We start from the raw sequence: 14,122 nt of genomic DNA on the forward strand, positions 1-14,122 counted from the left end.
AAGAATTTGTTATTAAAATATCGTGTGTATATGTATATATCTGTGTAAAGGCTTTTATAAATATATGTGATGTGGCTAAATATAGATGTAATAACTATGTGCAACTATCAAGTTGCACATAGTTATATGTGCACCTATAAATTATCATAATAATATAGATATAAAATCATAGATATATAAATAGTTAATCAATTTGGATCAGGACTTTTCAGATATAAATAAAATAATAAAAAAACTGAAAGGTCAGTATCATTATTTAGACCATCAGGAGTAAGAGTATTAAAATTAAAAATATATTTTTGTTCCAACTGTAAAAGTAAGGTATCAAAATTATCTCCTCTCTGATTGGGTAACGGTTGTTGTACAACACAAAATTTATAATCATTAAACTTGTGTTTCTTTAAAATAGTGTTCTACTAATGGTTTAGCAGGTACTGAACGATTGATGTTGCTTCTATGCTCAATTATTCTTTTATTGAATTCTCTCACAGTTTTTCCTATATAAATCAAATTGCATGGACAGAAAACAGCATATATAACACCTTTACTTTTGCATGTTGTGTATGACGTCAGTTTGAAAACCTTATCTTTCCCTGGTATATTTAAAAAGGATGTCTTCATATTAACATTACAAACTGAACATGTCCCACACGGGCGATGACCTGGAGGTCTAATATCATGTTTATGTTTAATTGGTAGTACAGAAGGTGCTATTAAATCCTTGAGATTTTTATCTCGTTTATCGGCGATTAGCAATTCTCTGTTTTTAAAAACAGATAAAACCTGTAAGATTAGCCAGTGTTTCCTTAAGATATTTATAATTTTATGCGACATAGAGGTATAGGTCATTGGACAGACAATTGGTTCCATCGGTTTTTTCTCTTTCTTCTTAAGCAAATCTGAACGATTTTGACCACATGCCTTCAGATAGCCCTTGTGAACAAATTTGACTGGGTAATCTCTATCTACAAATCTTTGTGTCATTTCTAATGCTCTTGCTTCAAAAGTGGCATCATCGGCACATAATCTTCGAAGTCTTAAAAATTGAGAATATGGAAGATTTTGTAGCAAAGATCTATTATGACAACTTTTATAGTGTAAAAGTTTTAGTGTCAGTCGGCTTTCTGAATATATCTGTACTGAATTTTCCATCATTATATGTGATTTGAATATCTAAAAATATCTTTTGTTTTCCTAGCGTGTAGCAGATGGACTCAAAACAAGTGGGTATAGTGTGCTTGTGCTAGCAGTTGGAGACAGATCTGACGTCAGCACAGGTACATATACCCCTGCAGGAAGTGCAGCAATTCAGTAATTTCCGTCTCCAAAGCAGTTTGGAGCTACCTCACGCACGCTGAGCATTTTTCCAAATTCTAACGACTAAATTCATAGAAGAAACCTACCTGATGACGAGCCCCGCACTCCTGCGGTGATACCATTCGGTCCCTCCCCAGTTGAGTTTCCCGAGGCAATTTCAGTGGTCCCTCGGAGGTAAGAGCCTCGGTCCGGTGGCCGACTCGCGGCAGGGGACCTAGCCCCCGAGCGAGACGAGTTCGGGCGCGGCCTAGAGGCAGTGGGTGCACCTCCTCGAGCGCAGCGGTGACGGTAATCACCCTCTCCCCCTGCAGCCGGAGACCGTCCGGGTCGCAGCCGGGAAGTGCCGAAGACAAGGTAAGGCGTACATCTTTACTTGTTGGTCTCCGAGGAAGCGAGGAGTAGCAGAGTCTGCCTACGTGGCAACCCGCCAAGGGGGTCGCCATTTTGCCTGCCTGCTCGCGGTCGCCTTCTGCCCTGGTTCGTCACCGCGCCATAGGCGCACGTTGCTACGCGCCCGTTGATAGGCGCATGTTGATAGGCGCCCATTGCTAAGCGCACATTGATAGGCGCCCGTTGCTAAGCACACGTTGATAGGCGCACGTGGATAAGCGCATATTGGTAGGCGCACATCTTTCGCGCATATTACAAAGCGCAGACTCCAGCTGAGTTAACAGACGAGATGGAACGTAAGAGAGCCCATGCGTCAGCGGAGCCGGCACCTCCAGAATCAGGCATAAGCCTCTGCTCTGCATGCAACCTCAGAGCCACACAGAGTGAGGAAGCAGACTCCCTATGTGCCCAATGTGAAGAGGCCCTGGGAGTTCCAGGCCATGACCGGTCGCAGCCCAGCGTACTTGCTGGTTCCTCAGCGAACACCCCGGACCTAGCAGGCAGCGGGGAGCAGCCAGGGAACACGAGAGACCTGGTGCCCCTAAGGCCAGATCCTGCTTCGCTCTCCTGGGTGGAATTATTCAAGGGGATTCATGCCTTTGTCACAATGCAGTCTGCTCCCCGAACGGGTCCATACGTACCGGATGACCCGGCCCCTGGACCCTCAAGGCCTAGGCATGGCCACTCGCCACCCGGAACCCCCACTTATGGGGATTCAGATGGCCCTGAGGAAGACAACGAGCCCCCCGAGGAGGGAGAACTTCCCTCGGGGATTGAACCATATCGGACCATGAGGCACTTCTTTCTGAAAGAGGATCTCCCAGGCCTGATCTCTCAATGCCTATCGGAACTGGCTCTCCCGGGCCATGACACCCCAGGGGAACCTAGAATGAACCCCCTGTTAGAGGGCCTACGCCAAATGACTCACCATTTTCCCCTCCTACAAGCAGCACAGCAGCTAATCGATCTGGAATGGAATGCGCCAGAGGCCTCATTCAAAGGGGGTCGGGCCTTGGCTGGCATGTACCCCTTAGACCCGGCAACCAAGGAGATGCTGGCATGCCCCCAGGTAGACGCCATAGTTATTTATTTATTTGTAGATTCTTATATACCGCGGTACATATAGTTATACATCACCTCGGTTTACAGTGAAACAATAACTTAGCAACAGGCTTTACATATAACAGGTTAAACAGCAGAACATTTAACAGCTACAGGATTTCCAAAAATAACGGGTTTCAATGTTAAAATGCTAACTTCATTAACTATGATAACCAAATATATTAATTTTCAAAAATTAAAAAAAGTTAGCGCAATTGTGAAGCGCACCACCATTCCGGTGGAAGGGGGGACGGCCCTCAAGGATACACATGACTGGCGCATGGACGCCATTCTGAAACAAGTCTTTGAGGTGGCAGCCATGTCCCTACGCATTGCGACCTGCTGCACTGTGGTGACGCGTTCCTGTTTATCACAGGCTAGGAACAACACCCCGGGAGAAGAGATGGAATCAGCTCTCTCGTTCCTCACTGATCCAGCCTCCGACCTAGTCCGTACGGCAGCCAAGGGAGTGTCATCCTCAGTGGCAGCGGGAGACAGCTCTGGCTACGTAATTGGTCGGCCGACTCCTCCTCCAAGACACGTCTCACAAGAATGCCCTTTAAGGGATCCCTCCTGTTCAGCAGCGACCTCGAGAAACTGGCCAATAAATGGGGCGCCTCTCCATTACCCCGTCTACCAGAAGACAGGTCAAGGAGGAGCCAGCGCCCCTTTTCCTAGACCATCTAGAGGCAGAAACTCTCAGCGCTTCAACCCTTACAAGACTCGCTACCAAGCACCTCGTTCACAGGCCAGGAACCAGTCCTATCGGACTAAGCACAACAAGAGGGGAACTGGCTCTGGTTCGGGTCCCGGCCGTACCCCACAATGAGAATCAGCCGACCCATCCGGGGGTAGCAGCCATAGGGGGCAGGCTAACCCTCTTCTACCGCAAGTGGGTCGAGATCACCTCGGACCAGTGGGTCCGCGCCATCATCCGAGAAGGGTATTACCTGGACTTTCTTCGGCTCCCACCGGACAAGTTTGTGGAATCTCCTTGTTCACCCTTCAAGAGGGCGGCACTAGAAGTTACCTTGCGGAGGCTCCTATCCCTAAAAGCCATAATCCCAGTGCCTGCAGGGGAGATAAATTCTGGGCATTATTCCATTTATTTCATAGTACCCAAGAAGGAGGGCACTTTCAGGCCCGTCCTGGACCTCAAGTCAGTCAACCGACACCTACGGGTCCCCAGCTTTCGCATGGAAACTCTGCGGTCTGTCAAAAATGCAGTACAGCCAGGGGAGTTTCTCACATCCCTAGATCTGTCGGAAGCCTACTTGCATATCCCAATCCATTGGGATCACCAGCGCTACTTACGCTTCAAAGCCCTGAACCAACACTTCCAGTTCCGAACTTTACCCTTCGGGTTAGCCACCGCGCTGCGGACCTTTACCAAGGTCATAGTAGTAGTGGCGGCGTCACTCAGGAAGGAAGGAATTCTCGTCCATCCCTACCTGGACGATTGGCTGATCAGGGCAAAATCACCGGTGGAGAGCCCCAAGGCAACCAACAGAGTTATATCTCTTCTGGAAAGCCTAGGATGGGTAGTCAACACAAACAAGAGTTCCCTACAGCCTTCTCAGTCGCTGGAATACCTAGGAGTCCGATTCGACACCCAGGAAGACAAGGTCAGCCTGACCTCCAAGAGGAGATCAAAACTCGGGAATCGTCTGCAGGCCCTGCTGAGGCCACCAGGCCCACAGCTTGGGATTACCTACAGGTCCTTGGCCTCATGGCATCCACTCTGGAGGTGGTACCATGGGCGCGGGCTCATATGAGACCATTACAACGCGCCCTCCTATCTCGGTGGAGCCCACGATCACAGAACTACACCATACACCTACCTCTACCAGCCAGAGTGCGGAATCAGCCATGGTGGTGGTTGCAGCCCGGCCACACGAGCCGGGGGTCAAACATATCCTCCCCAACTTGGACCCTGCTCACTACAGATGCCAGCTTGAACGTATGGGGAGCACACTGCGAAGAACTAACCGCCCAAGGGCGGTGGAACAAAGAAGAGTCGGTGTGGAATATCAACCGACTAGAGGCACGGGCAGTCAGGTTAGCCTGCCTACGATTTGCCCACAGACTTTGAAACAGGGCGATCAGAGTGATGTCGGACAACGCCACCACGGTGGCATACATCAACTGACAGGGCAGAACCAGAAGCCGACAGGTATCCTTAGAAATAACCCCCCTGATGGCTTGGGCGGAGGCGAATCTCCAGGACATCTCCGCCGTCCACATCGCCGGGAAGGACAACACCATGGCAGACTTCCTCAGCAGAGAAAGCCTAAACCCGGGGGAATGGCAGCTGTCGCCCACAGCTTTTCAGATGATTGTGGATCAGTGGGGGACTCCGGGCATGGACCTACTAGCGGACAGGTACAACGCTCAAGTACCCAGATACTTCAGTCGCAGACGAGATCCTCTCTCCCACGGGATCGACGCTCTAGTACAGCCATGGCCTCAGGGAATCTTACTATATGCTTTTCCTCCATGGCCCCTGCTGGGCGCCATTATACACAAGATTCAGCGGCATAGAGGCCTAGTTCTTCTAGTGGCCCCGGACTGGCCAAGAAGACCCTGGTACGCAGATATGAGAAGACTGCTGGCAGGGAATCCACTACCCCTGCCTCCACACAGGGACCTGCTGCGGCAAGGTCCCATCCTCCACGAGGATCCAGCTCAATTCTCTCTTACGGTCTGGCCATTGAGAGGGCTAGACTGAAGAAAAGGGGATACTCGGGGCCGGTAATAGATACACTCCTCCGAGCATGCAAGTTCTCCACATCACTAACATATATAAGGATCTGGAGAGTATTTGAAGCCTGGTGCGACACTCACAGCACCAATCCACATGCCGCTAAAATCCCTATCATTTTGGATTTCCTGCAAGATGGACTCCAGAAGGGTCTGTCCCTCAATTCCATCAAGGTTCAGGTGGCAGCGCTATCCTGCTACGGTCCCAGGAGTGACAGCAACAGCATTGCCACACACCCAGACGTTTCACGTTTCCTGAAAAGAGTCAAACACATTCGCCCGCCACTGAAGTGGCCAGTGCCCCTGTGGAACCTCAACCTAGTTTTGGAATTTCTAGCGGGACCCGCCTTCAGACCCCTTCGAGGCCTGTCCCTCCGTTTGTTAACCTTGAAGATTCCTGCTGGCCGTATGCTCAGCACACCGCATCTCAGAGCTACAAGCGCTGTCCTGCCGTGATCCGTTTCTCAGAATCACTCCAGAGGCTATCCATCTTCGCACGGTTCCTTCCTTCTTACCCAAAGTAATCTCACACTTCCACCTCAACCAAACCATATCCTTGCCAACCACGGAAGGTTTGAAGAAGTCGGAAGAAGGTCGAATACTGCGCAATCTCGACATCGGCAGGCTGCTGTCCAGATACCTGGAAATGTCAGAAGCAGTACGAAAGACGGACCACCTTTCGTCCTTCACAGCGGGAAGAAGCAAGGGGAAGCGGCCTCACGGGCAACCATCGCCCGCTGGAACAAAGAAGTTATCAAGGCGGCCTACATAGAAGCGGGAAAACCACCACCTCTACGGGTCAAGGCTCATTCTACCAGAGCGCAGGCGGCCTCCTGGGCAAAAACTAGGATGCTGTCGCCGGCAGAGATATGTAAAGCGGCAACGTAGTCCTCCCTCCATACCTTCTCCAGATTCTACCGTCTGGACGTCCAGGCCAGGGAGGACACAGCATTTGCGAGGGCAATCCTAAATGGACCTCGGGCAGCCTCCCACCCAGTCCGGGAGTAGCTTTTGTACATCCCATTTGTTCTGAGTCCATCTGCTACACGCTAGGAAATGTAGAGATTACTTCCCTGATAATCTCGTTTTCCTTAGTGTATGCAGATGGACTCAGCATCCCGCCCGGCTGCCGGTATACATGGGGATTCACCGACTCACGGTAAGCCATGTTTTCTTATAGAGGGCATCCACCCTGCCGGGTGTCGACGCCTTCCGGTTGAGAACACTGGTGGTCTCCAGCTACTATCAATCGGTCAGGTTAATCATGTTCATTTAATCGATCGGTCAGTCACACATATATCCATAAAGCTTTTGCAAGGAAGATTACTGAGTTGCTGCACTTCCTGCGGGGGTATATGTACCCCGTGCTGACGTCAGATCCGTCTCCAACTGCTAGCACGAGCACACTATACCCATTTGTTCTGAGTCCATCTGCATACACTAAGGAAAACGAGATTATCAGGTAAGTAATCTCTACATTGTAAGCCCTCTGGGGATAGGGAAATACCTATAATACCTGAATGTAAACCGATGTGATATCTCAGATTGAATGTCGGTATATAAAAATAAATAATAAATAAATCACCTTGCACTTATCCACATTCAATTTCATCTGCCATTTTGATGCCCAATTTTCCAGTCTCATAAGGTCTGCTTGTGATTTAACTGCTCTGAACAATTTTGTATCATCTGCAAATTTGATTAACTCACTTGTCGTATTTCTTTCCAGATCATTCCTAGAAGCCTCTCATGAGGAACTTTGTCAAACGCTTTCTGAAAATCCAAGTACACTACATCTGCCATATCACCTTTATCCACGTGTTTATTAACGCCTTCAAAAAAGTGAAGCAGATTTGTGAGGCAAGACTTGCCTTGGGTAAAGCTATGCTGACTTTGTTCCATTAAACCATGTCTTTCCATAAGTTCTGTGATTTTGATGTTTACAGCACTTTCCACTATTTTTCCTGGCACTGAAGTCAGGCTAACCGGTCTGTAGTTTCGCGGATCGCCCCTGGAGCCCTTTTTAAATATTGGGGTTACATTGGCTATCCTCCAGTCTTCAGCTACAATGGATGATTTTAATGATAGGTTACAAATTTTTACTAATAGGTCTGAAATTTCATTTTTAAGTTCCTTCAGAACTCTGGGGTGTATACCATCCGGTCCAGGTGATTTACTACTCTTCAGTTTGTCAATCAGGTTTACCACATCTTCTAGGTTCACCGTGATTTGATTCAGTCCATCTGAATCATTACCCATGAAAACTTTCTTTAGTACGGGTACCTCCCCAACATCCTCTTCAGTAAACACTGAAGCAAAGAAATCATTTAATCTTTCCGCAATAGCCTTATCTTCTCTAAGTCCCCTTTAACCCCTCGATCATCTAACGGTCCAACTGACTCCCTCACAGGTTTTCTGCTTCGGATATATTTAAAAACGTTTTTACTGTGAGTTTTTGCCTCTACGGCCAACTTCTTTTCAAATTCTCTCTTAGCCTGTCTTATCAATGTCTTACGTTTAACTTGCAAACGTTTATGCATTATCCTATTTTCTTCTATTGGATCCTTCTTCCAATTTTTGAATGAAGATCTTTTGGCTAAAATAGCTTCTTTCACCTCCCCTTTTAAACATACCAGTATTTGTTTGCCTTCTTTCCACCTTTCTTAATGTGTGCAATACATCTGCACTGTGCTTCTAGAATGGTATTTTTTAACAATGACCACGCCTCTTGCACACTTTTAACTTTTGTAGCTGCTCCTTTCAGTTTTTTTCTAACAATTTTTTTCTCATTTTATCAAAGTTTCCCTTTTGAAAGTTTAGCACGAGAGCCGTGGATTTGCACACTGTTCCTCTTCTAGTCATTAATTCAAATTTGATCATATTATGATCACTATTGCCAAGTGGCCCCACCACCGTTACCTCTCTCACCAAATCCTGTGCTCCACTGAGAATTAGATCTAAAATTGCTCCCTCTCTTGTCGGTTCCTGAACCAACTGCTCCATAAAGCTATCATTTTTTCCATCCAGGAATGTTATCTCTTTAGCGTATCCCGATGATACATTTACCCAGTCAATATTGGGGTAATTGAAGTCTCCCATTATTACCGTACTACCAATTTGGTTATCTTCTCTAATTTCTCAGCATTTCACTGTCCGTCTCACCATCTTAAGTGGATGGTAGTATACTCCTATCACTATAGTCTTCCCCGACACACAAGGGATATCTACCCATAAAGATTCAATTTTGCATTTAGTCTTATGCAGGATGTTTATCCTGTTGGACTCTATGCCATCCTGGACATAAAGCGCCTCACCGCCTCCTGGGTGTTCCTCTCTATCATTGCGATATAATTTGTACCCCAGTATAGCACTGTACCATTGGTTGTCCTCCTTCCACCATGTCTCTGAGATGCCAATTAAGTCTGTCATCATTCACTGCTATACATTCTAATTCTCCCATCTTACTTCTTAGACTTCTGGCATTAGTATACAAACATTTCAAAGTTTGTTTTTTGTTTGTATTTTCATTCTGCTTTTTAATTGATAGGGATAAGTTAGCATTTTTTAGCTCAGGTGAGTTTTTAGTTACAGGCACTTGTACTACTTTTCTTATTATTGGAACCTCACTGTCGGGATGCCCTAATTCTAATGCATCATGAGTATCCTTTGAAGATACCTCTCTCCGAACCATGCGCTGCTGAGCGACTGTTGGCTTTCCCCCTTGTTCTAGTTTAAAAGCTGCTCTATCTCCTTTTTAAAGGTTAGCGCCAGCAGCTTTGTTCCACTCTAGTTAAGATGGAGCCCATCCTTTCTGAAAAGTCTACCCCTTCTCCAAAAGTTTCCCCAGTTCCTTACAAAACTGAATCTCTCTTTCCTGCACCATCGTCTCATCCACGCATTGAAACTCTGGATCTCTGCCTGCCTCTGGAGACCTGCACATGGAACAGGAAGCAATTCAGAGAATGCCATCCTGGAGGTTTTGGATTTCAGCTTCCTACCTAAAATCTTAAATTTGGCTTCCAGACCTTCTCTCTGACATTTTCCTATGTCGTTGGTGCCCACATGTACCACGACAGCCTGCTCCTCCCCGGCACTGTCTATAATCCTATCTAGATGACGAGTGAGGTCTGCCACCTTCGCACCAGGCAGGCAAGTTACCAGGCACCCTGCTATCTATATTTCTAATAATTGAATCGCCAACTATGATGGCCGGCCTAACCCTTGCCTCCTGGGCAGTAGTCCTGGGAGACTTGTCCTCAGTGCGAGAGGATAATACATCACCTGGAGAGCAGGTCTTTGCTACAGGATCACATCCTGCTGCACCAGGGTGATGTTCTTCTACTAGGAGACCTTTCTGATCCAGACTGTCAGACTGTATTTGGGACTTGGCTACTATGTCCCTGAAGATCTCATCAATGTACCTCTCTGTCTGCCTCAGCTCCTCCAAGTCTGCCACTCTAGCCTCCAGAGATCGGACTCGTTCCCTGAGAGCCAGGAGCGCTTTGCACCGAGTGCACACATACAATCTCTCACCGGCGGGTAAAAAAATCATACATGTGACATTCAATACAAAAGACTGAAAAGCCCCCCTCTTGCTGCTGGACTGCTGCCTTCATCTTAATTTTATTGAGTTCCTAGTTAAGTTTAGGATACTATGGGATTTGGAATTAGAGTACTTTAAATTTACAGGTGAATTTACTAATTAATCAGCTAGTGCCCTACAAGGGGATGATTAAACTTTCAATAAGGGCTGCTACAATAGTATGATTTAGATAAGACCCTGATTGATTTTTAATGAGAGAGTGTCTCGTGCCTAAAAGTCAAGTGTTGAGTGGGTGGGAAAGGCAGACACAAGAATTAACTTATTACTTGCTTATTACCTCAGACACACACAAACTCTAAAGAATATATCCCTCTTTCACCTTTCACCATACTTTTATAAGTCCTAAGATTTCCAAAAACTATACTTACGAATCCTCTCTAACCACCGTTAAATTAATCTTTAGTCAGTTAATTGAAGGGTTTGAGCATCGGGCGCCATTAGGTGCACCCTTCCAGTCCTCCTCTACTGCAAAGTGTGCGGGTCTCTGGAAGCTGGGGCTGTGGAAATCAATCCCTGGATCGCTTGCGGTGACCTCTGGACACCTCTCCCAGGGGATGCTGGGAGCAGTATGCAGATGAGCCTTCTGGTCCTCCTCTATTGCCAAAATACTTATGTTGCAGAAAAAAGTGACTGAAGGGGTCCCTGCCTGGACGCGCAGATAGTGGCATGCTGGGCATGCTCAGTGTGTTAGTCAAAGTTCTAGAAACTTCAAGAAAAGTTTTCTGTGTTGGGCTCCATCTGATGATGTCACCCATCTGTGAGAGCTACCATCCTGCTTGTCCTAGGAGAAAAGAGCTGCTGTGCTGACAGGAATCTCTGAGAGACTGGTAACCAGGGCTGCAGATTTTGCTGATTTATATCATTTAATGCAGGGATGGTGAAGGATGTGTAGTTTGGGTGGAGTGTTTTGAGTTTGGCAGTGTAGTGTGCTGATGTGGTGTGAGAATGGGCTATTTGGTTTAGGGGTGTAGTGGGAGGTGAGAGGATTTAGGGATATACAGTGTAGGGGGGGGGCTGAGGGGTGTTGGGTTGTGAGTTCACATGGGTTGGGATGGAGTGGGGGGGAGAATAAAGTGAGGGAGTTGGGTGGAGCACGGCTGTGACTTTTTTTTTTTTTTTACTGAAGCAATGTAATGTTTTTAACTCACTTTTCAAGAGCTGCACCCTCTTCATTAGTTGACTTTTCGAAAGTATATTAAGTTAGTCCACAAAAACATTACTACCTGCAATTTCTTTGACACTATAGCATGCAGCTACAGGACTTTATTTAAATAATGACATTCTTTCATTAAAATATGAATTCTCTTTAAATCTGGAAATAAATTAAGAAGTCATTTGCAGGGACTTGATAAAAGGAGCCTGAAATGGGTTACAGTTTTGTTTTGCAGTATTAGCACATCTGGAAAATAAAGTAGTAGTAGCTCCCAAAAGCTAGTCATGGATTAAGTTAATCACTTATATCTTTTTTTAGTTTTTTTTATATCTTTTTTGTTAACCCTTCTTTCCATGCATTCAAGTGTACTAATATGGCTGTTCCACTACTTTACTGAAGATAATTTAAAAATAAAAAGTACAGAGCTGTAGTTTAGGAAGAAACAGGGAAGAGTGTAGTACCTAGGAAGTGGGTAAGGTGGGATGAGCAGGTAAGACTGGGCTAAGGGCCCTGGAGAGTGGATTTCTCTTCTCCTAGCCAGGCTTGACTATACTCTGTAGTGAGGCTGTGGACTCTTGTCTTATGTCAATTGTAAGGTCTGGACTTGGGACATCTCCAGCAAGGCTCTGGTTTATGATCCCTGTTGCTCCTTTCCTGAGAAGAGGACATTGAGTCATAGAATTAAAAACTAGAACTGTGGAATTCAGTTTTTATTGGTAGAAAGAGCAAGCAAGTGTTCAGCTTTATTTATAAATTGTACAGACTTTTGCAGTGGAATGTCTTTTGATATTTGTGTTTGTTTATAGATTTAGTGACTTACTGCTTGTTAATCTGCTGTATAGTTTTTCTTTAGGATACAAATTTTGTGAAAAAGTTTTTTTGTAACAAACCATTTACTTTTTCTGTTGTAGTGTTAAGGAAAACACATTTTGTATTGTTTTCTCTTGAGACTGGAGAGATCTGCTTCATCACTGAACAAGGGCCTGAGACTGGTTTGGAAATCATCTTGGGCGTGAAAGTGAGACCAGAGACTCACAGCCCAGGAGAGGTGTCAGTGGATTAAGATGTCGCAAGGGAAGAAGAGTGCCAGGGATGAAGTTTACAGAACTGAATGAGTCACATGAAGCTGTATGTAACACCAAGGAGTGGCTTCTGAAAGAGACAGCTTATTTATCAGGAAGAGGATACACAAGCCAGGTCTGAGCAGGATACTTTCTTGGATGGCTTCTCTTCCCTGGGGAGACCTTACTTTCCAGAATCAGAAAACTTGTGTGCTGTCAGTGATAGCCTTGTGACACATTTGTTTTGTTTGTGGATTGAAGTCTTGTAGTGCAAGATTGCAGCTGTGATTCTTTTAAATTACTGATTTTGTATTTTATTTTTGGTTTCTTCAGAAATGCTTTCTCTGAAGAAGTATTTTACAGAAGGCCTCATTCAGTTTACCATCTTGCTCAGCCTAATTGGGGTGCGAGGGGACATGGACACATACTTGGATTTGCAGCTGCCCCCTCTGAGGGAAATCATCCTGGGCCCTAGTTCAGCTTATTCCCCTGCCCAGTTCCACAATCTGAGGAACACGTTAGATGGGTATGGTATCCACCCCAAGAGCGTGGACCTGGACTATTACTTCACTATGCGCCGGCTTCTGAATCAAGTGAGGGCCCTTGACCGTCTGCAGGTTCCTGGCACAGCAGTGGATACGTGGCTGGTTCACAGGGAGCAGGAGAGTTCTGTGTCCAGTAGTCAGCCCAGTCCCAGCATTGCTCTAGAGAATCCCAGTGGGCTGCAGGATTTGCTGAGCCCCGACTTGGGACCCAGAGAAAGTGGCTCTCCCGAGCAGGGCTATGGTGAGGAGCTGGAGACTCTGGGAGCTGAGGCTCCCCTAACAATTGGAGACCTAACCAAAGAGGTAAGTGTCCTTATTTTTTTATGATATGAGGTTGAATTAGAAGATTTCAAGGAAGGATCCCCAATTTGGATTCAGAGATTACCTAGTAAATGCTGAGGAGAAAGGGAGTACCTGAAAGAGGTTTAGAAGGGAACAATTCTGTCTATCACAGCTCTCTCTCACACTTTTTTTTTTTACACAGCCTAAATAGCTGTCTGGTTCCCTACCTCCTGTGCAGTTATGGTGGTGCTTCCTTTCAGGACAGACCTGAGAGTTAGTGCAAGTGCAATGGGGTGTTGTATTCCTCTCTGAAGGACAGCTCTCAGACTGGCGCATTACTGTGGCTCTCCCTGTTAGATTTGCTTTTGTTTTCCTCTCTCATCCCTGTCACTGCTGTGGTGTTGCTGTTTTAGATTTCATTGGTGTTGAGGGTACTGAGCTGAGGCAAGTGTTATTCAAACTTTCCACATCATCTAATTCTGATCTGTTTTGAGATCACCAGGGTGTTGTGAGTTCAGGTCAGGTGCAAAAGAAATTCCACTGTTCTTTCCTGAGAGTTCCTGTAAGACATAGTTCATTCTTTGTTCAGTATATATTTTACCCATCTCCTGTACATCATGTATCAGATGCTGCCCTCAAAAGCTCATGCTTCAATAAACTAGTTAGTGTATAAGGTGTCATCACGACTCCTGTCATTTCTTTGCTACACCAGACTTAACACTGCTATCCCATTGAAGATAGTTCATTCTTAAAAATGAAATTCCAGTCATACCTGGAATGAGGTTAATAAGATATACACACCCAGAGAGACCTGACAACAGGGTGAGGAAACTTTTTTGAAAACCAGCCAAAAGTTTTAGGAGCCAGGAAAGTCTCTTTTTTTTTCTTCAAACTTTTTGATAACTAACTT

At 46.0% G+C, this 14,122-nt stretch overlaps 1 protein-coding gene across 2 annotated transcripts in view; it reads left to right on the top strand.

Annotated features, from left to right (window-relative positions):
- Nucleotides 1-14,122, top strand: part of LOC115074348 (endoplasmic reticulum membrane sensor NFE2L1-like) — a 266,568-nt gene that overhangs the window by 198,432 nt on the left and 54,014 nt on the right. For both annotated transcript variants that reach the window (XM_029573699.1, XM_029573700.1), the window contains exon 3: nt 12,236-13,233. In XM_029573699.1, the coding sequence (XP_029429559.1) occupies nt 12,721-13,233 (513 nt within the window). In that variant the 5' untranslated portion in view covers nt 12,236-12,720. The remainder of the gene's footprint in view (nt 1-12,235; nt 13,234-14,122) is intronic.

Source organism: Rhinatrema bivittatum, chromosome 12, assembly GCF_901001135.1.
Source record: "Rhinatrema bivittatum chromosome 12, aRhiBiv1.1, whole genome shotgun sequence".
NCBI classification, from domain to species: Eukaryota; Metazoa; Chordata; class Amphibia; order Gymnophiona; family Rhinatrematidae; genus Rhinatrema; species Rhinatrema bivittatum.